Source organism: Spea bombifrons, chromosome 13, assembly GCF_027358695.1.
Source record: "Spea bombifrons isolate aSpeBom1 chromosome 13, aSpeBom1.2.pri, whole genome shotgun sequence".
Classification (NCBI taxonomy): Eukaryota; Metazoa; Chordata; class Amphibia; order Anura; family Pelobatidae; genus Spea; species Spea bombifrons.
The window spans coordinates 21,923,322-21,948,283 of record NC_071099.1 but is presented as its reverse complement, the minus strand read 5'-3'; the positions used below and the strand labels follow the sequence as shown (position 1 = coordinate 21,948,283).

Here is a 24,962-nt window from a genome sequence, read left to right as displayed (position 1 = left end):
TTATTAATACATGTATCCATGGTAACAGCAATCAGCTGGCGCAGCCAATGAGAAATATGTCCTTTTAATTGTAAGACGCCAACTCTACTTAATGCCCAATTTCTGGTAGAAATGTTTCCTTTTCGCTTCTTCTTGTAGTACGGTAATTATCTGATATTTTGTTACCAGGTGGTGTGTCCGTACAGGGGACCGCCTCCCGACAGCCGGGACCGTTTGTAATCTGACCGTAGATCTGAGGGATGTCTTGTTCCTGAGTTTTATAGCTTGTTTTTACGATCTGTGCATGCGCCGGCGTTTTCCAGTTTTGGACCCGGCGATTAATTTGGGGCTTACTGTACACGGGAACGGAGTTTGAAGGCTTTACTGTTCATCAAAGGCTCGTAGCGGCGGAGTAAAGCAGTCCTGTTTCAAACGCCGGTAATGGAGTCATTATCTCTCCCTTTCATCCGGGCCTCGTAAACTGACGGAAGGCCGGGACTCAGGAGCCGTGTCTCGCGTGGCTTAATGGTGGCCCCGAGGCAGGTGTCTCTTTTCATCCGGGTGAGCTCGGCACGTCTGGCAAACCTGAGCTTGGGCTGCTGTTCCTATAGAGGGCCGGTCACTTAAAGTGGCTCCTGGAATTCATTACAGGTCCCCATTAACCTATAGAGAATATAAACAGCCTGTACGCTGCTCGCTTTGCCAGAAGGGGGGGGTCACTAACACCCTGGGGGCGTCCCCATAATCTCAGTGATCCTCGGGGGCGGGGAGTTGGTTCTGAGACTTTCCTGGAGACATTAATCTGGACTTTCTCCTTTATTTTAAGGACCTGACAGGCGGAGGGTTTGAAGAGAACCTGAAATCTCTCAATCTCAGGGAAGGCGTGGATTTCTACCATTTCAACTGACCTCAGTGAACAGGTACACTCGCCTCTAGACACACGGGGGGTGAGCGGATACACTCGTCTCTAGACACTCGGGGGTGAGAGGGGACACTCGCCTCTAGACACTCGGGGGGTGAGAGGGGACACTCGTCTCTAGACACTCGGGGGGTGAGCGGATACACTCGTCTCTAGACACTCGGGGGTGAGAGGGGACACTCGTCTCTAGACACTCGGGGGGTGAGAGGGGACACTCGTCTCTAGACACTCGGGGGGTGAGCGGATACACTCCTCTCTAGACACTCGGGGGTGAGAGGGGACACTCGTCTCTAGACACTCGGGGGTGAGAGGGGACACTCGTCTCTAGACACTCGGGGGTGAGAGTTGACACTCGTCTCTAGACACTCGGGGGGTGAGAGGGGACACTCGTCTCTAGACAGTGGCGTCTCCAGCTTTCATATTTAGGGGGGGCACATGGGGGGCCAGGGACCAAAGTAGGGGGGCCAATTATAAAACGGTACATATACACTATATATATATATATATATATATACCGTATTGGCTCGGATATAGGCCGCCCCCGTATATAGGCCGCACCCTAAAAGTTTGGTGCTTTTTTAAAGAAAAAGTTTTTTTTCTTTAAAAAAGCACCAAAAAAAACATGCTGCCACTGTCCTCCCTCCCCGAGATATGCTACCACTGTCCTCCCCCCCGAGATATGCTGCCACTGCCCTCCCTCCCCGCGATACGCTGCCCCTGCCCTCCCTCCCCGCGATCCACTGCCCCTGCCCTCCCTCCCCGCGATCCGCTGCCCCTGCCCTCCCTCCCCGCGATCCGCTGCCCTCCCTCCCCGCGATCCGCTGCCGCTGTCCTCCCTCCCCGCGATACGCTGCCGCTGTCCTCCCTCCCCGCGATACGCTGCCGCTGTCCTCCTCTGCCCCCCCTCCTCGACTTACCGGAGCAGACTCCCGGGTGTCTTCAAGGCCGGCGAGGGACATCTACGCAATACGCGTATGCAACTTCCGGTACCGTTACCGGAAGTTGCATTTGCGTATTGCGTAAATGTCTCCCGCCGGCCCCGCAAGACACCCGGGAGTCTGCTCCGGTAAGTCGGGGGTGGGCAGAGGTAAAACGCTTAGATAACCTCCCGTGCCGGCACCCCCCCCCGTGGGAAGTGCTGGCAGGGGAGGCTGTCTGAGTGTATCGGGGAGAAGGATGCAGGTCCCCTGCACCGCTGCGGGGGATCTGTATCTTAACCCCGCTGCCTGCCCGGCGCCCGGGACTGCATGTCCCGGGCGTCGGGCGCTAGACCCCGAATATAGGCCGCACCCCCACTTTAAAAACTTAAAGTGGGGGAAAAAAGTGCGGCCTATATTCGAGCCAATACGGTATATATATATACATACACACGTTAGACGTGCATTTTTAACTACGTAATATGTATTTATCTCTTTTGAAGTAAAGACTGTGATTAAAATATGATTTCAAAATAAAGTGACAGTTATTTTTAATTCTTTAATATTAGCCCCTGCTGACAATATATATAAATATTAGACCCTGCTGCAGATATATAGAAATATTACACCCTGCTTCCGATATATATTAATATTAACCCCTGCTGCGGATATATATTAATATTAGCCCCTGCTGCGGATACATACTAATATTATTCCCTGCTGCCGATATACATAGAAATTATACCCTGCTGCCAACATATATTAATATTAGCCCCTACTGCCGATATATATTATTAGTCCCTGCAGCCAATATATATAAATATTAGCCCCTGCAGCCAATATTTATTGATAATAGGCCCTGCCGCCAATATATATTAATATTAGCCCCTGCTGCCGATATATATAAATATTAGTCCCAGCTTCCGATATATATTAATATTAGCCCCTGTAGCCAATATATATTAATATTAAACCCTGCTGCCAATATATTTGCCACACTGACTGCAGATCAGGGGAAGACAGTGAGAGTCAGTGCAGTGTTCCCTCCTTCTGACTGCACCGTGACATTGAGAGGTCCTCTCCCCTGTAATCATCCCCAGAGTCCCTTTGTCCCCTCATTCACTAAACCATACCGCTCTTTTACTTACACCCTGTAGTTCAGGTATAGATCAAATAAACAACACATGGAAACAGCACACGCAACTGAATGAGAAAAAAAAACCTGTATTTGCATGAATACATAAATAATGTATGGAAACATAGCAGATACAGATCAACAGAATTTGACACACTATTTGACATCCAAACAACTATAAATCATTCTTTTTTATCACATTATTAAAATCCCAGAAATCAAAAAAGTTAAAAGGCCCAAATAAATTAAGGAGATTAGACATAATAGAAACTTCAACAAAACTTTTAGCCATTAATGCATCACAACCATTTTAGCGCTGCGTCACCAAATGAACAAATGAACACTCATCACAGATAACACAATGCATACAGCTGCATATAACTAAGCTGAGTAGCACTTGGTCTGTGAAGGCCGTGAAACCAAAGGGGAATAGCGTCCTGTATAATGAAATCAAGAACTGAGTTTCACAAACTCTGAACCAACATCTAACTTTTAATAATATATTCAGATTGAAATAAGAGTAAATAACACAAAACCTTTACTTTTCCTCCGATTTCTAGGCCTAGAAAGTTTTGTCCTCTGAAGTGACAACAAAATCTGGATAAATAAAAATTACAAAGTTCTACAGCAAGTAAAGTGCCAGGAAACAGATGACCAAACTCATATCAGGCTCTGCCACACTGACACCCAAACACATACCCCAGGACAGGCTCTGCTGCCACATGGACCCCCACATCAGGATGGGATAACCATATAAAATGCCTTCCACATTGCTTTGCTGTTTGTGTGTATTGACCCTTGTGTATTTGTGCCCCCCCAGCCACCCCCCTTTGTGCATTTTTGCAATACACCCTTCTGTATTGATTTATTTGATGCCCCCAGCCAGCCCCCCTCCCTTGTGTATTGATTTATTTGATGCCCCCAGCCAGCCCCCCTCCCTTGTGTATTGATTTATTTGATGCCCCCAGCCAGCCCCCTCCCTTGTGTATTGATTTATTTGATGCCCCCAGCCAGCCCCCCTCCCTTGTGTATTGATTTATTTGATGCCCCCAGCCAGCCCCCCCTCCCTTGTGTATTGATTTATTTGATGCCCCCAGCCAGCCCCCTCCCTTGTGTATTGATTTATTTGATGCCCCCAGCCAGCCCCCCTCCCTTGTGTATTGATTTATTTGATGCCCCCAGCCAGCCCCCCCCTTGTGTATTGATGCACCAACCCCTTGTACTGGTTAATATAATGGCCCCCATACCCATGTGTATTAACACCCCCCATTTGTGTATTGATATATGTGACATCCTTCTAACCACCCTGATGTGTAATTATGTCCCCAGCCACCATCTTTTTGTATTATTTAATTTTCCCAATGCAGCCCCCCCTTGTTAATGTCCCTCCTTCTGTCACCTCCACTATTTATTTAAAATAAAATACTTTTTTTGCTGGCCTTCATTCTTCCACTGTAACACACCAGGCTGCTCTTCTCCCTCACGCTCTTCTCCCTGTCAGGCAGTGACAAGCAACTGCTCCGTAAGAGCCCGCCCCCTTCAAAGGGGCGGGACGAAGAGCCTCAGTCAGTGATCGGCATGCCTGCAATCCATTAAGCAGTCAGCGGAGGCGGTTTTACAGCCGCTTTGAAACTGTCAGCCGCATCGGCTGCAATTAGAGCTTAGTGTTCCGGCACACCGGGTCAATGGTATAGCGTTTCAATTGGGGGGGGCACACTGGGGGGCACAGCATAATGTAGGGGGGGCCATGGCCCCCTCTGGCCCCCCCTGGCGACGCCACTGTATATAATACAAAATATACATAACAATTGAATGTTGACCAACTTTGATTAAAGTTCTTTGACAATTTATAAGTCTCTGTGAGATCATTAAACGAAGACTAACGGGGTTTTGGCGTGATAATTCAGAGCCCGATTGGATTACTACACGTGAAACCATCCCTCTGAACAAAGAAATACAAACACTTTTTATTCTTAAATATAAAACCTGATCGCAGACATTAGTGATGCACAAAAGGTTATGTGACGGGATTCATTATTCGGGAGTTTATGATTTCTGCATGGAGGGAGCCATTTTGTGTCTGTAAGACCCGCCCCTTTTCCTTTCACTCCTGAAATCACCACACAATTCTGATGATATCTCTAAATCCACTCATAATGAAAGCCGTACTCAATCCTTTTAAACAGATTAGAGACGTTAAACACCTTCTATCCCTTTGTAAGCAAATTGGCTTATATGGGAAACATAATGTTACAATGCAATGTATATCGCGATCACAGCGCACGGCGAACCCCCGGCATGCAACAGGTTAAACAACCCCATTTCCTATCTTACATCTATTACGCTCTTAATATTCTTACTCCCCTTAATGGCTGTCTAGTTTTATGGCACCATGTAAATTAACCCTCTGCAATGGCAGCGTACGTGGTATATGCTGAAAACGTACGCACAGGAACCAAGATCCTTTTTAACATTCTAAATATTTCTAAAAAAGACGGAATCTGAGATGTTTCTTAGCATGGGGTGTGATTACCAAGCGGTCGTGGGCTGTCTACGTCAACGAGAACCGTCTCAGACCTTTCCAGTCCCAATACGCGCCTTCACATATTGTCTGCAGACGATGGTCTACGGCGGGGCTGTCCGTGTATACAATTTCTATAATGTCTATAATGTCTCTCAGTCAATATACCCGAGCGTTACTCTGTCTGGGGTCATCTTGGACAACAAAGGAATTTAAATAATCTCAAGGAGGAGGGAAGACAAGAAAAGCAGGTACGAGAGAGAGAGCCTCGGTCACTTCATCGAAGGACGGCGACCATCACGTTACCCGATGGCCGGTGAGTGCACCTGGGGCTTGGACCCCTAATGTATGGAATAAATATTATTTATTCCTCTGAAAAGTCTCTTGATTCCTAATCTGTAAGTGTATATATATATATATATGGCCTGTAATGCTCTAAGCGCTTCCGTAAGTCTTGCTTGTCCACCCATCTGTTTGTTACAGAAATAGTTTTTGGTAACATAGTATCACAAGCGTAGTAATAAATGATGACGCCGCCTGATGCCCGGAGATATATTTTGGGATTGAGGACTTCATTGGTTATCTCGCAGGAAAGTCTGACACCATCGGCTCCATGGACATGTTTATTCTGCGGCCCGATCCCACGGGGTATTCGGGTTTAGAGGATCAGCTGAGAAAGGTTCTGAGAACGTCGGTCTTGAGACCAGCTGGACTCTCCAAAGGTGGACTCATCAGTCACTGTCAGAGCTTCGACACGGACCGAGGACGGGTGTTTGTGAAAACACACGCGGGGCCGCAGGTCATGCATTTACTTTTATACACGGAATTGGGAAGCCCACAAGGAAAATAGGGTGACGCTTGGTTCCACAGTGAAGTTTGTGGCTGAGATGGTTGAATTCCTGGTCTTGGAGGTCCAAAACAGGACTGGAGGTTTAGATAGAATACTTTTTGTTGATGCAATGACACAATTCTTCATTGTTTTGCGATATAATCCCAAGCGCTCCCATTCCTTACCAGTACATCTTAAACTGGTTAAGAGGGGACATGGTCAACTCTACGGCCAACAGTGAGACCTTCACCTTTAGCCTAACTGCCATGTTTTGGGTGTCCGTCTGAAGGTTCATCATATATATAAGCCCTGAAATATGAATATTTGGATATCATTTAACTACTTGAATGCCACTTTGGTATCCACTTTGAACAAGCTTTCTGTATTGCAGGCGGCGACGATGTTCAGTGGAGAGGTGGCAAGTTTGAAGGCTATCAGAGAAACTGGCGCGATACGCGTCCCCGAGCCCATTACCATGACAGAGCTGCCAACGGGGGGCGCAATCCTCATCATGAGACATCTTCAGATGCAAAATATAAGTAGGTGAGATTCAGCTGTAGATCCCCCCCCCCCCCCGGTATAATGTAGAATTATTAGCTCTCTGTGTCCTCCTGGGATCTGCTCTATAGATCTCAAGATAGTATTACATTCCCTGTAACACTAAATAAACCAAAACTGAAGGGACAAACATTGACATTGTCATTTTGCCCCTGCACTGGGGTGGGGGGTATTATTTGTGAATATTTGGTCTTTGATTGACAGGTTTGCCGGGGCTCTGGGGGATCAGCTGGCCGATTTGCACCTTCACAACCTGACAATGCTGAAGAAGGACCAGAAGCAGAGGGGTAAAATCGGTGAGTGGACTCTCAGCTCGTCGTCTATGCAGCGAGGGCAGCCGACTCAGCCAAAGAAGCCCCTATAACATAGAAAATGCCCCCTCTGCCCATAGGCTGTTGCATGCGTCCGGGTATCTAGTCTTCCATTATTTTTTAACCCTGTACTCTTCGTGTTTCTCTTATAGGCCGGTGTCCTGCAGATGCCCGGGGTGTGGACAGGTTTGGGTTTCATACTGTGACGTGTTGTGGGTACATCCCGCAGGTAGGGCTCTAAATGTGTTTTATGGTCGTAGCAGAACTCTTAATATACGCCCCGAGTCCTGCGCTAATCTGCGGGTTTATTACCCTGGATCCGCAGCCTCTCTACTTGGCGATCCTATACCCGGAGTGCCCCGGGAGGAGGGCAGAAGAGGGGGGGGGCATGTATTAAGTTCTAGAAAGTATTGAGAGCATTATTAGACGGGCGATCGTCTCATTCTAGACTCTCCGTATCTCCAGGTAAACGAATGGCAAGAAGATTGGGTGACCTTCTTCACGGCGCAGCGTCTCCAACCGCAGGTCAGCTTAATCGAGAAGGACTACGGGGATCGGACCCTCCGGGGCCTCTGGTCTGAGCTCCAGGTGAGGGGTAACTGAAGTGAGGCTTGTGAGGAAGTTTTACTTTATTGAGAGGGTCTTAGGTAAGTGGAACAGGCTCCCAGCAGAAGTGGTAGAGGGTTGTGAGGAAGTTTTACTTTATTGAGAGGGTCTTAGGTAAGTGGAACAGGCTCCCAGCAGAAGTGGTAGAGGGTTATACAGTGAGGGTATTAAATATGCATGGGATAGACATACGGCTCCTGAATCTAAGACGAGACCAAGGACTGATTAAGGTTTGAATCTTTACGGAAGGAAGATATAATTTTATATGAATTGGGTTTTCCAGTTAAAGGTGCAGAACGCCTTCAAGGACACGGCGATCGTCCCGTCTCTCCTGCACGGGGACTTCTGGGAAGGGAACGTTGCTGAAGACGACGCGGGTCCGCTTCTCTTTGACCCGGGATGTTTCTACGGCCATTCGGAGTATGAGCTGTCCGTAGGAGACATGTTCGGGGTTCACTGCTCGGAATTTTATTCCGCCTACCACCGGAAAATCCCCAGAGCGCCCGGCTTTGGAACCCGCCATCGGCTCTATCAGCTCTTCCACTGCTTTAACAACTGGAACCACTTTGGGCCGGAGTTCAGGGAGAGCACCGTGACCCACATGAGAAGCCTCCTGGACGTTCTGTGAAGGAAAGCAGACCCTGAAATGTGCCTATTCAGCGTTTTAAGAGTTAATGGTATTGCTGTTATTCCGCCGCTCAGGGATTATACCCGGGGATGCGCTGACTGCCCTGTCCCCGGAATCTCGGACGGACGTACTTTCAGCGGGGATCATGGAAAATAAAATAAGAACGATGTGAGCGGCATTAACGGGGTCCGCGGGGTGTGAAGAACGTGCTAATAAACCCGTGTTTTACTGCGATTCTCACTTTATTGTATTTGTCGTGCGGGAACCGTCTGGGTTTTTACCCCGGTCTCAGGTGAAAGGGGCAGATTTTCGTGTTTTACCCTAGTCCTGGGTAAATGGGTGGCTTCTGAGGGGTCTGGAGAGAATAGGCAGATTCTCAGGCTTTGTACCCCGGTCTCAGAGGAACGGGCAGATTCTCAGGGTTTGTACCCCATACAGCCTGCGCCGAGACGTGGACACATATGTGTTTGCGCAAATTGGGGATGGCGATTTGATGATCCCCACAACTACTTTCCTTATTTATTTGTTTTTTGGGCAATATTTAATGTTTTCTTTAAAATAAATAAAAAGTATCATTATTTTACACAGAGGAGGGAAAGAGGGGCATCAGGAGAGGAAAAAGCGAGATCTGGGAACCACAGAGGGACTTATCGTTATACACAGACACATGGCAGTTATGAATACTAGCATTACCAGATCCCGCCGGAGGGATTCAAGCTTCGCGCCGCCCCTTCCTGTCCCTCGCAGGACACCGTAGAGACGCAGTGTTTCTGTTTCTCACAGACAGAGACAGCCAGTCAGAGGGCGCCTCACGTGAGATTAGGGCGGAAAAAGACCCCCGGTTGACAAAGGGACACCAACGAATACCGGGACAACAGGTTCGCCCGCCGCCCCTATACACTGTATGTGACAGCCTTCCCTATACACTGTATGTGACAGCCTTCCTTATACACTGCGCATGTGACAGCTTTACCCCCGCTTCCCCTATACACTGTGCATGTGACAGGTTCCCCTATACATTCTGCATGTGACAGGTTCCCCTATACACTGTGCATGTGACAGCTTCCCCTATACACTGTGCATGTGACAGCTTCCCCTATACACTGTGCATGTGACAGCTTCCCCTATACACTGGGCATGTGACAGGTTTCCCTATACATTCTGCATGTGACAGCTTCCCCTATACACTGTGCATGTGACAGCTTCCCCTATACACTGGGCATGTGACAGGTTTCCCTATTCATTCTGCATGTGACAGGTTCCCCTATACACTGTGCACGTGACAAGTTCCTCTATACACTGTGCACGTGACAGGTTCCCCTATACACTGTGCACGTGACAGCTTCCCCCATACACTGTGCACGTGACAGCTTCCCCCATACACTGTGCACGTGACAGCTTCCCCCATACACTGTGCACGTGACAGCTTCCCCCATACACTGTGCACGTGACAGCTTCCCCCATACACTGTGCACGTGACAGCTTCCCCCATACACTGTGCACGTGACAGCTTCCCCCATACACTGTGCACGTGACAGCTTCCCCCATACACTGTGCACGTGACAGCTTCTCCTATACACTGTGCACGTGACAGCTTCCCCCATACACTGTGCACGTGACAGCTTCCCCCATACACTGTGCACGTGACAGCTTCTCCTATACACTGTGCACGTGACAGCTTCCCCCATACACTGTGCACGTGACAGCTTCCCCTATACACTGTGCATGTGACACGTTACCCTATACACTGTGCATGTGACAGGTTCCCCTATACATTCTGCATGTGACAGGTTCCCCTATACACTGGGCATGTGACAGCTTCCCCTATACACTGGGCATGTGACAGCTTCCCCTATACACTGGGCATGTGACAGCTTCCCCTATACACTGGGCACGTGACAGCTTCCCCCATACACTGTGCACGTGACAGCTTCCCCCATACACTGTGCACGTGACAGCTTCCCCCATACACTGTGCACGTGACAGCTTCCCCCATACACTGTGCACGTGACAGCTTCCCCCATACACTATGCACGTGGCAGCTTCCCCTATAGACGGTGCACGTGGCAGCTTCCCCTATACACTGTGCACGTGACAGCTTCCCCCATACACTGCGTGACAGCCCCCCCAATACACTGTGCATTTGACAGCTCCTCCGCCCCCCAATACATTGTTCGTGTGACAGGTTCCCCTATATACTGTGCTTGACAACCTCCCTTATACACTGTGTGACTGCTTAACCCATCTCTCTCTCTTCTCAGGTGCCATTGAAATGGCAGCGGACGGGTCAGAACATGAGGAAGATGGGAGCCCTGATGTCATTGCCAGGGGCAACATTTTGGAGTCATTCACAGAGGGCACGGAGATCAGAGATCTGATTGGTAGCCTGCGGGTGGCGTGGGAGGAGCTTGTGAACAGGGAGGTTTGCATACAAAGGTTTGTAGGTAGGTAAATCACCTGACAGCCTCCTCCTCCTCTCTGCCGGCTGGGAGTACTGTGACTCTCCCCGTACTGACCAGCAAATGCATAAAACGTAGTGTGCGTCCCACCGACCGTTAAAGATGCCGTTCCACCATTTAGCGCCACCGTGATGAGAGAGCCGCTTTATATACCAAAGTGCAATGAATGGTACGGCACCTTTAAAAAAAAAAAAAATATTTGTGAAGTGATATCCCCCCCCATCTCCCACAATGTGTCTCTGATCTGTAATAGAAATGTATTGAGAAATGCTCCATTAAATGCATTTATTTTTAAATATTATTATTATATTTATATTATTATTATTTTTTTTAGTAATAGTGGACAAATATCAGGAGCAGCCCCATCTCTTGGACCCGCACCTAGGTATGTAACACAAAACGTGTTTTTTTAAAGAAAAGCAGAGTTTTTCTTTTGAGCTTAAGGTTTAAAAGCAGGCTTCAGATTCCATTCTACTTCTTGTAACGCCGTCTGTCTTCTGCCGTGGTGTAAGAGGTCCTGACTTCCCTCAGACTTTCATGTGTTAATATCCCAGGACCTTGCAGTTTTGTGTAAGGGGTCAAGAGGGGTATGATGTCATCATCTTATCGGGCTAAACGCCTGTGTGGGTGTGATGTCACGAGACCCGCTGTAACTCTGAATTTCTCTCTCTCAGAGTGGATGCTGGACATGTTGCTGGACATTATTCGAGACAAGACCTCCTCTGCTGTCCTCATTCACTTGGCTTTCAAATTCCTCTATCTCATTTCAAAGGTAATCGTCCCGACCCCCATTTTTGTTTTCTCTGTCCCCCTATTATTCATTTTTTTCATCCTCCTGTCTTTAAATCTGTTTTTTTTTTCTGTCCATTCACTCCTTTTTCAGTTTTTTGGTTTTTTTTGTGGATTTTTTTTGTCCCTTTTCTATGATTTATTTAGTGTCTCCCATAAATACATTTTAAGAATGAGCAGCCATTGGGGGCCTCCCCTGGTTCTTCTGGCGCTGGTTTTTGGAACAGAAGTATAAAAATGTGCTACAACCGCCACGTAAATCAAAGTGTTAATTTCCTTCGCTCGTTTTGCACACGAGATCTTCACAGAAAGTTAAGTAACCATAATTTTTGCGCAGGTTCGGGGCTATAAGACGTTTCTGCGGCTGTTCCCTCATGAAGTCGTAGACGTGCACCCCGTGTTGGAAATGATTTCAGCGCAGAATCCCTCGGACCATGAGGTAGGAGCACAGGTGTAAGATTGGTCGTCGGCCCTTGCCACGTACAGGGGGCATGTGCTGCGTCGGCCCTTGCCACGTACAGGGGGCATGTGCTGCGTCGGCCCTTACCACGTACAGGGGAACATGTGTTGCGTCGGCCCTTACCACGTACAGGGGAACATGTGTTGCGTCGGCCCTTACCACGTACAGGGGAACATGTGATGCGTCGGCCCTTACCACGTACAGGGGGCCATGCGCTGCACGCTTTCTGCTCCTGGATGTGCAGCTCCAGACCCTTCATGTGACATAACCGCGTGATTCTGGGGGATCTCGAAGCGTGATCTCCGGCAGAGTGTTCATTTGGGTCACCTTGCGTCTGTACTCTGATATTACTGGATCATGCTGCCGCGCAGGGTACTTCGTGAAATCTCTTAATTCGACTCCTTTGTTTCCCCCCAGACATGGGAAACCCGCTACATGTTGTTATTATGGCTATCCATGACTTGCCTCATACCCTTTGACCTCTCTCGTTTGGATGGAAACCTCTCCAGTGAGGCCAGCGAAACGCGCCGGTCAACCATGGATCAGATCCTGGAAATTGCTAAGGTATTTTACAACGTTTGCCTTTTTTGCACAACTCATATTTATTGAGGCTGGGGCAACATACACATTTTGACTATCTTTTCCCCCCCGTTAGTCCTACCTGGTGGTGAGTGACAAGGCTCGGGATGCTGCTGCTGTGCTTGTTTCGAAGTAAGTCTGTACATGAATATTATTTGTATTTGCTGCAGTGCCACATATGACAGGGCCTGTTTATGCTTTTGCAACAGCCCTTAAAATGAACAGGAATTAGGCGCAGGTTCGCTTACTACCAATCACATCCTGATTTATTATATTAATATTATTTATATAATATTCTATTAATAATTCTTTTATATTATTAATACCCCAAATAAAAGCAATTATATCAGAAAACACCTAGCATATACCATTATATTAAAGAATAAACATACCAATTTAATTAGCTATGTTCTCACAATAGTATTGCTGTTCTGTGTTTTAATGATATATGTCCCTACATAGAATTTTTACGTTACTCTAATAAAAAGTGCCGGTATCCTATATCTGTTTTCAACGCATGGTATTTTGCACCGTAGTCGTAGCTGTTTTGCTGTAGAGAAGCCACACGGTGGCCCCAGAGCTCCGTTTGCGCGTCTCTTGGGTTTGATGATCTGAATGTAGCCTCGGGCGGCCTTTACACCTGACTCCATTCCTCTGCTCTGCGGAGCCGTAATTACCGCTAAGAGGCAATTTACAAATATTAACGCCTAATGTATTCAGTATGAAAACAGAATGATGAGTAATATAATCTGGAATTGTCCGCGCGGTTTGAGGACAATGTAACAGCAAACGCTTAGGAGATACATTTTCCTGTAAATGCTTATGCCAGAGAGCCGGTCCGAAATTATTCCCAAAGGGCCTGTCCGGCCTGGAACGTGGTCAGATCAGCCTTATGTGATCAGTCTTGGACCGGCCCTGGGAGGGAGGAACGCATTTGTATGTTAGAGTGTGTGTGTGTGTGTGCGTGTAAGTGTGTGAGGAGGACTGTGTGTTAGCGTGAGTGTGTGTTAACGTCTGTGTGTAAGTATGTGTAAATGTGAGAGTGTGTATATGTGTGTGTGGCAGCTGTCTCCTGCATCACCGAATTACGTTTCTCATAGTGTGAGACGCCGTTTGAGGCTTCGTAGGTTTTGAGGGGAAGGATGGAGTAAATCACAAATGGCTGAGGTACATTCTGTATTTGGCAGGTTTGTCACACGGCCTGATGTCAAGCAGAAGAGAATGGCCGACTTCCTAAACTGGTGCCTGTCCACGTTATCCAAAGCCACGTACCTGACCATGGAGGGCACGGTCACAATGGACGGGATGCTACAGGCCCTGGTAATTGCTTTATTCTTTTAAATGATTAGAAACTGGGTTATTCCTGTAACACATGATGCGCTGTGTGGGGGATAAAACGCTCCAAAACTGGTAACCTTTGCATTTATGTGAATGCACCAATTAATGCAAACTTTACCATCAAGAGACAACTACCCCATATTTGCCCCTGCTGTCCGTCGGTCATCTGCCGTGGTGTAATTTGCCACGCTTAAAAACCCTGGAAACTCAATCACTATGGATAACGTAGTCGGTGTAGAATGTACAGTTTTGGTCCCTGGGCACATTATGCTCTGAAACGGGGGGAAACGAACCCAGATTTTGTAACGTTGGAATGAAACCGACGAGGACACACAAGTCCTGAGTAATAACGATTATCTTTCACGGTAAACATTTCAATGAAAACTATTCCAATAAATACATGACTTGTCTTTTACGCCGAGGCCAGCGTTACATCACACCTCTGCATGGTGACTGTCGGCTCCTTCCTCCCCGTCGTGCTGTAACCTGCCGTCCTTGTTCTGCTGGCTAATCTCTTAGGCTTTGGCTGCTGTCTCTGTTCACCTGTTCATTAGCTTTACGCCGAAGCGATACTGCTTAAGTATTACAGAAACCCGGCCCAAGTTTTGCCTCGCAGCAAAGTATCAGTCTCTGTGCAGCCACATGCATTGTGAGTAGTCTGCTGTTAAAGGGACAGTACTGTCGTTTTTAACATCACCTTAATGAAACAATAATGAAGTTCTCCCAGCTGGCATGTGCCGTGTGGTGTATTTACACGGAACACGTTGTAGGGCTGCTCTGCACACACGTGCGGGGTGCGTGTGGGTACCCGGCACCACTGATTAAACCCAGGAGGCAGCGTACTGAAAACGGAATGAACCATTTCAATTAGCTGTGCTTTTTGTTTATTTTTTGGGCGTAGAACCTACTGGGTTAATGCTGATGACCATTTAAAGGTGGGATACTTTATATCAATGTACTAAACACAGGACTTGTGCCAGAACCGGCTTTACCAAGGGTACATTTTATTATACTTCACCGTCTTTCACCGTCTCCGTTACTGGCCTCCAGTTCTTGCCAGTCCAGCGACAGCTGGATTCCTCATTCACATGCGCGGCCTGACATTCATCCAGGGGGAACTCGCGAGTCTGCTTATTATGGGCTGATATACAGAAAGTCTCCTAAAGACACTTCACAAGTATTATTTGTTTGTTTTGATTATATATATATATTTATATATATTTATTTTATATTTTTCAATTTTTTTTGTAAAAATTCTGTATTTCTACTGTGTACACGCTTTATTTTTTCATTTTTTTGGTCATTCATTTTTATTGCAGATGTATCATAATTACCAGTTTCTTTTTTGTTTCCTTGCTTGGCTTGGAAACGAAAAAAAAAACAAAAAAACCCAAACATATTATATCCCATACAATTCATACGGAATTTGAGATAAATAGGACTTAATTGGGCTTTTAAAGAGGCAGCGTGCGCTCTGTAATCCAGGTAATATGCCCTTTTGATGGCGGGCGGTAAAAAGACTCCCTCACCCTTGTTACGCCCGTCGTTGAGTACATTGTGTGTTCCTTCACCTCAACTTCTTCATTAGGCTTCAAATAAAAAAACAAATATCTTAAGATCAGGCGGTTCTACCCGTTTCATCAACTCGAAACTCCAGTTTCAGGACTGGGGCATTAATTCCGGGGAGAGAACAGCCCCGACCTGTTCGCTGAGCTCGTCCCTCCCGCGCCGCACAATTCTTTGCCTGGGATCGACGGGGCAGGGAGGTCTGAGACACAAGTACGGGGCTTTGCACTAATCTGCTAATGATCACAGGGTTTAGACGGTTAATTAGCTTTAGCTGGGGTTACAGCGCAGGCATCTCCCTCCCCAGACTGTCGGCTTTATCTGTCACTTGTCGTGGAAGGTCTCACTTTGCTTTTGAAGAGGATTAATTGTCCTTAATTAGATGGGACGTGCGCTCTGATCACCGCAGCTCCTCTGTTCCTCTTATTTTCACTCTTTTATCCATCTTATTTTTCTAGAACAATATATACATAGTCATATATATCACATAAACCTCATAGGTCTCTCTGACAGAGAACAAAGGAGACCCGAGGCCTCGAGAGGATCTATATATCTTATATTCTGATTATATCTTATATTATATTTGTAATTTGTCAAAAGTTACCCCGATACCCAGCGGCCCAGGTGTGGGGTCGCATCGATGCAGATGAGCCTGTTTCTTGCTTTTGTTCCCCTTAACACCTCCGGTTACACGCAGGCCATTGTTTGAGGTGCAGCTACGCAGCGAAACGGTTTCCAGCGAGCGTGTTGGGGCACGTCAGACCGTGACACTCGCTACCTGGGCTACACCTGCTGCAGGTGTGCTGCGTCAGCCTGGAGTTACAGGTGCAGGGAATGAACGGCAAAACGTGCGCGACCAGTGATCGGTCACCTGTAATCGCGTGTGTCCGTCACGCTGGAACAATACGCTGCTCCGGCGCCCCGAGGGGGTAAATAATGTCCCCATTAATTAAGCGGCTTTCTTTGCTGTAAGGGGGGGTGTGTTGGGGTCCCGCTTTACAATATTCACATCTCAATCTGATTTACAGGTTCATAGAATCCGAAATCGCTGGCTATCCTATCAGCGGCTGCCTTGTGAAAAAATTTGACAGCGCCTTGGTAGGGTGGGAACAGCTTCCCTGCAGAGGTGGTAGAGGGTGATACCATGAGGGGATTAAACATGCATGGGGTAGACAGACGGCTCCTGAATCTAAGACGAGACCAACGACTGATTAAGGTTTGAGTCTTTACAGCAGGAGAAACGGATGGGCTGCAAAATAAAAAAAATAAAAAAAAGTTGATGTTTTTTAACCCTTACAAACTTTACTGAAAGTTGTGTTTTTTTAACATAGAACACAAATCCAGTAGCTGCCCGGGTCAGCGGTGGGTTTAACGGGCAGGAAAACCTACAGAACTGATGGATTTTGTTAATCAGTTTGTAGATATTCCTTTTGTCTCCTTCGGGTTGTTTTCTGGCAGCCCGAGGGTTAATATCAGAGTCCCGAGAGGGCCGGCTGAGGTTTGTGGGATCTTAGGGTCCACCTTTTGGATCCCGATGATTAAAAGTCAGATGACAGCCCGGCTTGGATAGAGCTCACGGCCTCGGCACTCCCTTTTGTAGCGTGACACGGATGCCACCTCGTCGGGGTAGCCTGGGGCTCCGCGACTGAACAAAACAATTCAGAAATACTTTTTAATTAGAGGGTTGATTAACGAGAGTGATAATAGCAGGCATCGTGACCCAGATATTTCATGGCTCGATCGCCCTCGTCCAGCTATGCTGAAACTTCGGCCCTTAAGTGACCCAAGCTTTCTGGATCTCCTTCATGAACACAGGTGATCCATGAATGTCTCAAACAGCATAGATTCAGAAAAAAAAACAACTGCTGATCCTGCATTTTTAACATAGTTTTTAAAAGCACTCATTAAAGCCTCAGATATTACTTTCCTTGCTCAAGGCAGATGTACATGCATTTGTGAGTTCTGCTGGTTGGCAGTTCCATACATCCACTACTATTTTAATAAACTATTATTCTCTCTTTATCACTGAATTTCACTACAAATGTAGCTGCGTTTTTTTTACTATAATTAAATGAAAAATCACAACCTTGCGCCAATACCAACGTTATTCACAGAGATACAAAGCGATCAGCGTTCGGGCGCATGCTGGGAATATAATGTTCTACGCGCACGAGTACGTATCTGTCATTAAAACGTACCGCTGGACCATGTTAGAGAGGCTATCACAGCGCGCTGAATATGTCAGTTCCAGGCTATTTTTGGTTAAAACCCCATTAGTTTCTGTGTTTTCCCCTCTCTACCCGCTCTATATCTCTTTCTTAAGCATCTCCCCGGCGTTTCTCGGAGGAGCTGTAAACACACGAAGCCGGCCCCAGGCACCTGAAACAGGTGACTCTTCTATGATCCTGTTCTACGGGACCCAGAGGCACTAAAAGTCACAGTTTCACGCGAACGTCGCCTTAAAATCTTTATATCTGAAGGTGCGGGGAGCTGAGATGAAGCAGGAAGGAGTTTAACCTCTGGGGCTTATCTTTTCTTACCGTGAAAGAATTCTATATATATATATTTATATATAGTGTGTGTGTGTGTGTGTATATATATATATAGTGTGTGTGTGTGTATATATATATATAGTGTGTGCGTGAGCGCTGCGGAATATGGTGGCACTATATAAATAAATAACTAATAAGCTGATTTAGTTGAAAGACCCTATTTGTAAATGAATGGCGGTCTCCAGCGACCCCTTTGATTGGCTGTTAGAACGTTAAGCGCAGATACCTCGGCCGGGGCTGCGATCCTGCGGACTGACCGCGGCCGGCTCGGAGATTATGAAATCTATCAGGGTTACATAATTGTTCCGATCCGGAATGAAAGCCGCGTGTCATGTCTGAGGCGTTTATAGGTCATCGAACCGGTTGTGATGTTATAATCCCACTGTGTCAGCTGCCGTAATTGAACGCGATGCCGAGGCATGCGAGACGGGGCGCTGGCGTCATCGTTTATTAATAATGGCCGTTTATGTAGCTTGGGGAAGATGTTCCGCGGCTCCAGCCCATAAAACCGAGCCCCGGCGCGTTACGTGGAGGAGTGTTAGGTGTGGTGCTTGTTTGGTGATCACACGGAGACGTGTTACACGTACACCTCGCGCCGCGTTACACGGCAGAACGGCAACACCGGATCCCCGTCTCCATTCACCGCCGCGCTCCGGCTGGGAGTGCGGTCCGTGTCCTGTCCATGTCCTGTCCGTGTCTCTGAGCTAATTATTATTGATATTAATGTGAATAAATGTATGAATAATGTATTAATAGAAGCCGGCGCTGTCACTTTACTTTAAGGTCGATGGTTTGCAGGACTGGTGCAGACTGAGCTGTTATCGGCACAGCGCCGTACACACCGTCAAGCTGTCCTTCTTGGCATAAATTCAGGTCTTCTTCTTATTCCAGTTCTTTTAATTAATACTGGAAGCCTAAAAATCTGAAACACGTCAAAAATATGAACGTGTAGCCAGATTAAGGCGATCGGGCCCGTCGTCTTCCCACTGGTTCTGACTTTAATAAATAATAATAAATAAATAATAATAATAAATAAATGTGACCGAAATTAGGAATGAATGAATAGGTCTGATGAGACGGCATCGACACTCTTTTACAAAGCCGGTGTGGCCTCCTAATTTTGTTAATGACGGTTTCACTAATATACCCTTTTAAGGCACTTATTACAATTAGTACTGCTTTCAAAATACCCCCCCGGGGCTTCAGTATCTGCCCCGCAAAGCCAGCTCCCGGAATACAAAAAAGTGCTAATCTGATTAAACTCTGGATCCTTACCGCTCATTCAAACATATTGACATGCATTCAAACACATTGACGTGCATTCAAACACATTGACGTACATTCAAACACATTGACGTACATTCAAACACATTAACGTACATTCAAACACGTTGTTGCCGTCACTTTCTGGATACATTGTATCCGTACCGGAGTTCCGCTCACCTGTTTGTTATTTATTTAAAAATACATATTTTTAAATGAAACCTCCTCGCTGCCTTCCAGAAAAATAATATTGTGTAAAAGAACCAAAATATTGCTGCCCGAGGAAATGTAACAGAGATATTATTTCTGTGATTTCATCCCGAGTGACTTTACTGTTTGAGCCCCTTAATACAGAAAAAGAGAGAATAAGCCCCATCCGGCCCCCGTCTAGTCGCCCGCTTCTCCTGCTGTAAAGACTCAAACCTTAATCAGTCGTTGGTCTCATCTTAGATTCAGGAGCCGTATGTCTATCCCATGCATGTTTAATCCCCTCACTGTATTGCCCTCTACCACTTCTGCTGGGTGGCTGTTCCACTTCTAAATATTCAGGAGCCGTATGCCTATCCCCTGTGTGTTTATATTGCTAATACTGTGTATTGTCGCATGCAATGGATTGTGCTTTCCATACATGCGCGACTCGCAGGCTCATTGTGTGTTAAATACTCGCCTATTATCAGGTTAATCCTCTCGGGAGCTGCTGGGTTTTCTTATGCTGATGGCGAGAACATTTCTGACACATTGTCCTGAAGAGCCTCTCTGTCTCCGCGCGCCCAAACCACTTTGTATGTTCTTTCCCGAGGGCCCCGGACCTCTTTATCAGAGAGGTCACTTGAGTCTCCCAAAGTGATGTTACGATGTGTATGTCAACACTGGATGAGGAGCAGGAGGGTCACGGCGAGGCGTAGTGTCAGTAAATGGAGCGTGCTCCGAAAACTAGAACGTTTTACTTCGCTGAGAATGTGGTAGTTAAGTGGAAAAGCCTCCCAGCAGAGGTGGTAGAGGGTAATACAGCGAGGGAATTTAGACTGGCATGGGATAGGCATACGGCTCCCGAATGTAAGGGCTGCGGTTTCTTCCCGCGGCTGCTTATTATTTATCTGTAAAGTTCTGCCGGTGTTGGGAAGGAATGGAAAACATTTCTCTGCGGGACGAGAAGCCTCGGCGACTCGCTGGGCCGGTAATTCCGGGCTGGGAATCGGGTCGTCTCTGTGTTTAACCTGAACGTTGGGGAATGCGGCGCCCGTTCCCGGAATGCAGATAATGAGGTCATCGCGGAGCGGCCGGGGCATTAATATTGTGTTTTATGTGGCTGAGTCAATCTTCAGAAATGTGAAGCCTCCGATGCGCCCGCGTTTGGCCGCAGGGTCAGGAGTGTTTACTCTGCCATCTTACGGCAAATGGGTATTTCTCCGGCCATCATATCACAACCATGATAACCCCCCCAGCACACACGCATGAAATAAGCTACATGGGCCCCTGAGTCGCCGGGCTGCATGCTCGTGACATGATCAGGGTGTGTAATAACGGAGCGTTCGGGGTTTAGCCTTTTGGGTAGCATGGTGTGTGATCTCGGCGTGGCTGGGTATACACGGCATTCATGGGATAAATGTGTGGCTCCTGAATATAGAAGGGGTGTTAGATAAGTGGAAGAGCCTCCCAGCAGAAGCGGTAGAGGGTAATACAGTGAGGGTATTAAACATGCATGGGATAGACATACGGCTCCTGAATCTAAGATGAGACCAACGACTGATTAAGGTTTGAGTCTTTACAGCAGGAGAGACAACGGGGGCCGGATGGGGCCGATCTGCCGTCGGGTTCTGTGTATTCACACAGGCAGGGCTTGGGTTACATTCGCGTAGAGGAGGTTTTGGTGCCGAGGGGGGGGGTTGCACAGAATAAAATTTTTGTCAGAAGGTGTATTTTTGTCTGAAAGCCGACAATTTCTTTTTCAGGCTCAGCTCTTCAAACACGGGAAGAGAGAAGACTGTCTGCCGCACGGTGAGAGGCCTGGTTTTTATTGGTATTAAAGATTAGTTGTTTTATTGTTATCTACTTTTCCAATTAAAGTTATCCCCGCGACGCCCCCTCTAACAGCCGGCCCTCGCTTCTCTCTTCCCAGCGTCCGCCGTCCTGAGCGCCCTGGACAGCTGCAGACTATCCGACAGCAACCAGACGATCCTGCGCAAGCTGGGCACCAAACTGGTTCAGCGCCTCGGGCTCACCTTCCTGAAAACCAAGGTGGCCAAGTGGAGGTTGGTGGATAAAACATACTCATCAAATGACATGAAAATGGCCCGTTTCGGTATGCGGAGCCCGGCTGCACCCCGCTTTCGGTTAATTTACTGAACTTTCAGTGCCGGGGGCCGCGTCTGATGGAACAAACGTAAGAAACGACGGTCGGTACCAAATCGAATCGTTCGTATTGAGGGCCGTACCGGGGTTGGTGAGAAGAATAAATGGCTGTCATTTCGGACGCGCGCGTTCTCATAACTCCCGTCTGTCCCGCAGTCTGTGCCGCTGGGCTTTATACAAGGTGATGCTGCGAGGGCCGGGCGCGCAGGCAGCCGCCGTCTCCTGCAGACTCAGGCGCTCGGATCTCCTCTGGGGTTATTGTAGTTCCCGCAGGCACGAGCTTAGATTTCCCGTGCTGATATACCCCATCTTTCCGGTTCCAGTCCCTCCGTTTCATGTCAGCCGAGGGAATATCCCTTCGGGAGTCGGCCGGGAAGCCTTTTCCACCCGCTTGCCCCCTGGTGAGAGTCGGTCTCGTTCGCTCAGATCTTGTTCTGAATGGTTTTCCGGTGGCAGATAACACGCGGCGTACACATAGATTTCAGGATTCATGTTTATTTGGCCCCTGCAGCAGCAGAACAATAAAGCTGTGCGATTCATTGCATATACTGTTCGTGATGATTATATATATATATTGTATATATAGTATATACCGTATATATATATATATTTATATATATATATATTATATATGTTGTGTATATATTGTATATACCGTATATATATATATATATATATATATAATGGGCAATTTGGAAGGCTTGCGGTTTGCAGCGTTTTATTCTTGATAATTTCCGCCATCTTTTATTCTCTTCCACCTGATATTATATATATAATATTATTAATAAAATGATTCACGTGCGCATGCAGCACTCGCAGCGCCCTTTTAGGATTCATAATGTATATATTTAATATAACTGATATGTCTTTGGAATAATTTAGAGGCGTCCATGAAAATTTAACATAACTGCACAATAAAACATTCCCTAAACTAAACCAGAAGTATGTAGAGAACGGTCTTTGATCCTCCGGAACGTGAGAAGAATGCGTTTTGGGTTAGTATCGCTCTCTATCGCAACTCCCAGAAAAGTACAAATTAATATACTTTTGGAGAAAGTTTTTTTTTTATGACGAGTCTGTAATTTTAATCCCCCCGCAGCTTTATTGTTTATTTCTGGATGTGTGAATATGGTATGAAAGTTGATGGTGGCGTGTTGGTGTGTTCTTACCATGTGCTTTCCGTGTCACGCAGGTATCAGCGCGGGTCCAGGTGTCTGGCAGCCAACTTACTGCAGTCTCCCTCCGACACCCAAGCGCCGGAGCCGAGTCACTCGCCGGAGGAAGACGAGGAGTACGATATCCCCGAAGAGATTGAGAACATTGTAGGTATGTTGGGTGGGCATCGGTAAGGAAAACGCAGCAGCTTCGTGGAGTCGATGATCGCGAAGACCCTTCGGCCAAATACTTTGTGTTCGGTTTTGTCCTCGGTCACCCTGACTGCAGAAGTATGAGGGCCGGGGGAATGCTAGACATGCCGGAGAGGCCAAAAACGTGCATTTTCTGAGAAAGCGTATGTTTGTCTGTTCTTCCTCCATCTACTTCCAGGAATCGGGCTGTGTCTCGAGAAAGACAGGCATGGTTTGTGACCCCGGAGGAGACGTGATCACAGAGACACGTCCACGGGCCGTGCCTATTCTATACGGCTTCTCAAAGTCTTATTTGCTGCACATATATATATATATAATGTATAATATATATCAGTCTTTTCAAATTCCACATTTGGCCACCGGCAGCTTGGGTAATACGCAGGCTGTTTGTTCAGGGGGTAGATCCAGCATGGAGGGATCCTTTTTGTGCTTTCTTCCCGTCCTTGGATTAAAAATCGACACGATTGTATCTGTATTTTGTGTGCGCGTCACACTATGTGTGTGTGTGTGGGGGGGGGGTTCGCTCTTCTCGCATGATCTGTACCTTGTTTATTTCTCGTGAAGCCGACTCGTATCACGGTTTCTGCTGAGGCAGCTTTTTTTTTGTCTTTGCGATTGTCTTTGCGGGGTTCAGGGCGCGCATGTACGCTCCGTCTGCGTTGTTTGAAAGAGCCTGTGGCTTCCCAGCCCTGTTTCTGTGTAGACAGGGATTGTGGAGTGAAAGGGGTAATTGTGTGATACGCGATCAGCATTGTGCTTGCGCCTCCTCACTTCGGCTGTGTTGACGGACACAATGCTTCGGAACGTTTTAGTTTATACAAGGAGGCTAATAGGTCCTCTCGCTCTGTAAACATTCTCATGGAAGCTGACGGTAACCCGCGGTCTGCACCACCTGTCGGGGAGAGCAGCGCATTCTCTGTCATTGAGACAATTTGTTCTTTTTTTACTTTTATTCAGGGTGTTAAACAGAGCTCTGCGTGGATCACACTTAAGACACACAAAGGGTTAAGTACAAACAACCCGGCAAACCCTAACAAATGGTGTATCTTATAATAATTATAAGAATAATATCAATTATAACATCACCATGTGACAACATATCCCAGTGCTGCTGCATTATGATGTCATTGTCAGAGCTAGGATATTGCATAAGCATTTTATGGGTTGGCCTCGGCCCCCATCCATAATGAATCCATACTGAATGAGCGGATACCAGCTAGGCTTGCATAGTTAAATCATGTATATGGACCCATCGTATATATATATTATTTTTTTCTCTTTAATCATGCGCTAGATAATAAAGCCCGTGGGAAGATTCTTACATATCATAAATCTCTGCAAACAAATGTTTAACAAGAGGGTACAGAGCGCCCGTGAATGAGAGTATGAAGAATTTTCTCCTTGCCCGCCTTTTCAGCTGGAGCTCTTTTTAGGCTAAAAGGCTAATCGGGGTATAATGCCAGTAATATTGTCTTAAGGCGGCAAGGGCAAAATGCCGATAAAATCACCCCCAAGGGCGTGACACCGGTTATCAGTCACTTATATTCAACAGCGTGCTTTACTAGGTAAGGGGCCTTTTGCCACTAACTGAACTGAGCTCTTCCGTTTGAAAACAATGTGATGGAATACCCTGTTACCCAAGTCTATCTTATTCCCGACATTCGCTTGGGTTTTGACTTTTGTTGTACTGATAACTTTGACACCCAAACAACGGGAATGATGTATCGGTGACATGGCGATGGGTTCCTACGGCTTATCGCGACCTGTCCGTGTCTGCTTTTAAGTCACATGACAATTACGTGCTCCCGGCAATAAGAATGAATGAGGCAAACAG

At 47.0% G+C, this 24,962-nt stretch overlaps 3 protein-coding genes across 4 annotated transcripts in view; all 3 read left to right on the top strand.

Annotated features, from left to right (window-relative positions):
- The window catches only part of B3GNTL1 (UDP-GlcNAc:betaGal beta-1,3-N-acetylglucosaminyltransferase like 1), a 60,381-nt gene extending 56,835 nt beyond the window's left edge, over positions 1-3,546 (top strand). Inside the window, exons 12-13 of the mRNA XM_053453108.1 lie at positions 806-899; positions 3,511-3,546. Coding sequence (XP_053309083.1) covers positions 806-886 — 81 coding nt within the window. The 3' untranslated portion in view covers positions 887-899; positions 3,511-3,546. The remainder of the gene's footprint in view (positions 1-805; positions 900-3,510) is intronic.
- A 1,997-nt stretch (positions 3,547-5,543) lies between these two features.
- On the top strand, positions 5,544-8,625 carry LOC128471708 (fructosamine-3-kinase-like). The gene is made up of 7 exons (XM_053453666.1): positions 5,544-5,787; positions 6,062-6,270; positions 6,692-6,843; positions 7,063-7,154; positions 7,322-7,398; positions 7,635-7,757; positions 8,059-8,625. The coding sequence occupies exons 1-7, from the start codon at positions 5,781-5,783 to the stop codon at positions 8,401-8,403; spliced, it is 1,005 nt and encodes a 334-aa protein (XP_053309641.1). The 5' UTR covers positions 5,544-5,780; the 3' UTR covers positions 8,404-8,625.
- Positions 8,626-9,184: 559 nt separating this feature from the next.
- TBCD (tubulin folding cofactor D) overlaps positions 9,185-24,962 on the top strand; it is a 53,704-nt gene continuing 37,926 nt past the window's right edge. The window contains exons 1-11 of one of the 2 annotated variants that reach the window (XM_053453201.1): positions 9,185-9,305; positions 10,665-10,847; positions 11,197-11,247; positions 11,537-11,634; positions 11,989-12,090; positions 12,529-12,675; positions 12,767-12,822; positions 13,878-14,010; positions 21,362-21,407; positions 21,529-21,661; positions 22,954-23,087. In XM_053453201.1, the coding sequence (XP_053309176.1) occupies positions 10,676-10,847; positions 11,197-11,247; positions 11,537-11,634; positions 11,989-12,090; positions 12,529-12,675; positions 12,767-12,822; positions 13,878-14,010; positions 21,362-21,407; positions 21,529-21,661; positions 22,954-23,087 (1,072 nt within the window). In that variant the 5' untranslated portion in view covers positions 9,185-9,305; positions 10,665-10,675. The other variant, XM_053453202.1, reaches the window with a different exon arrangement.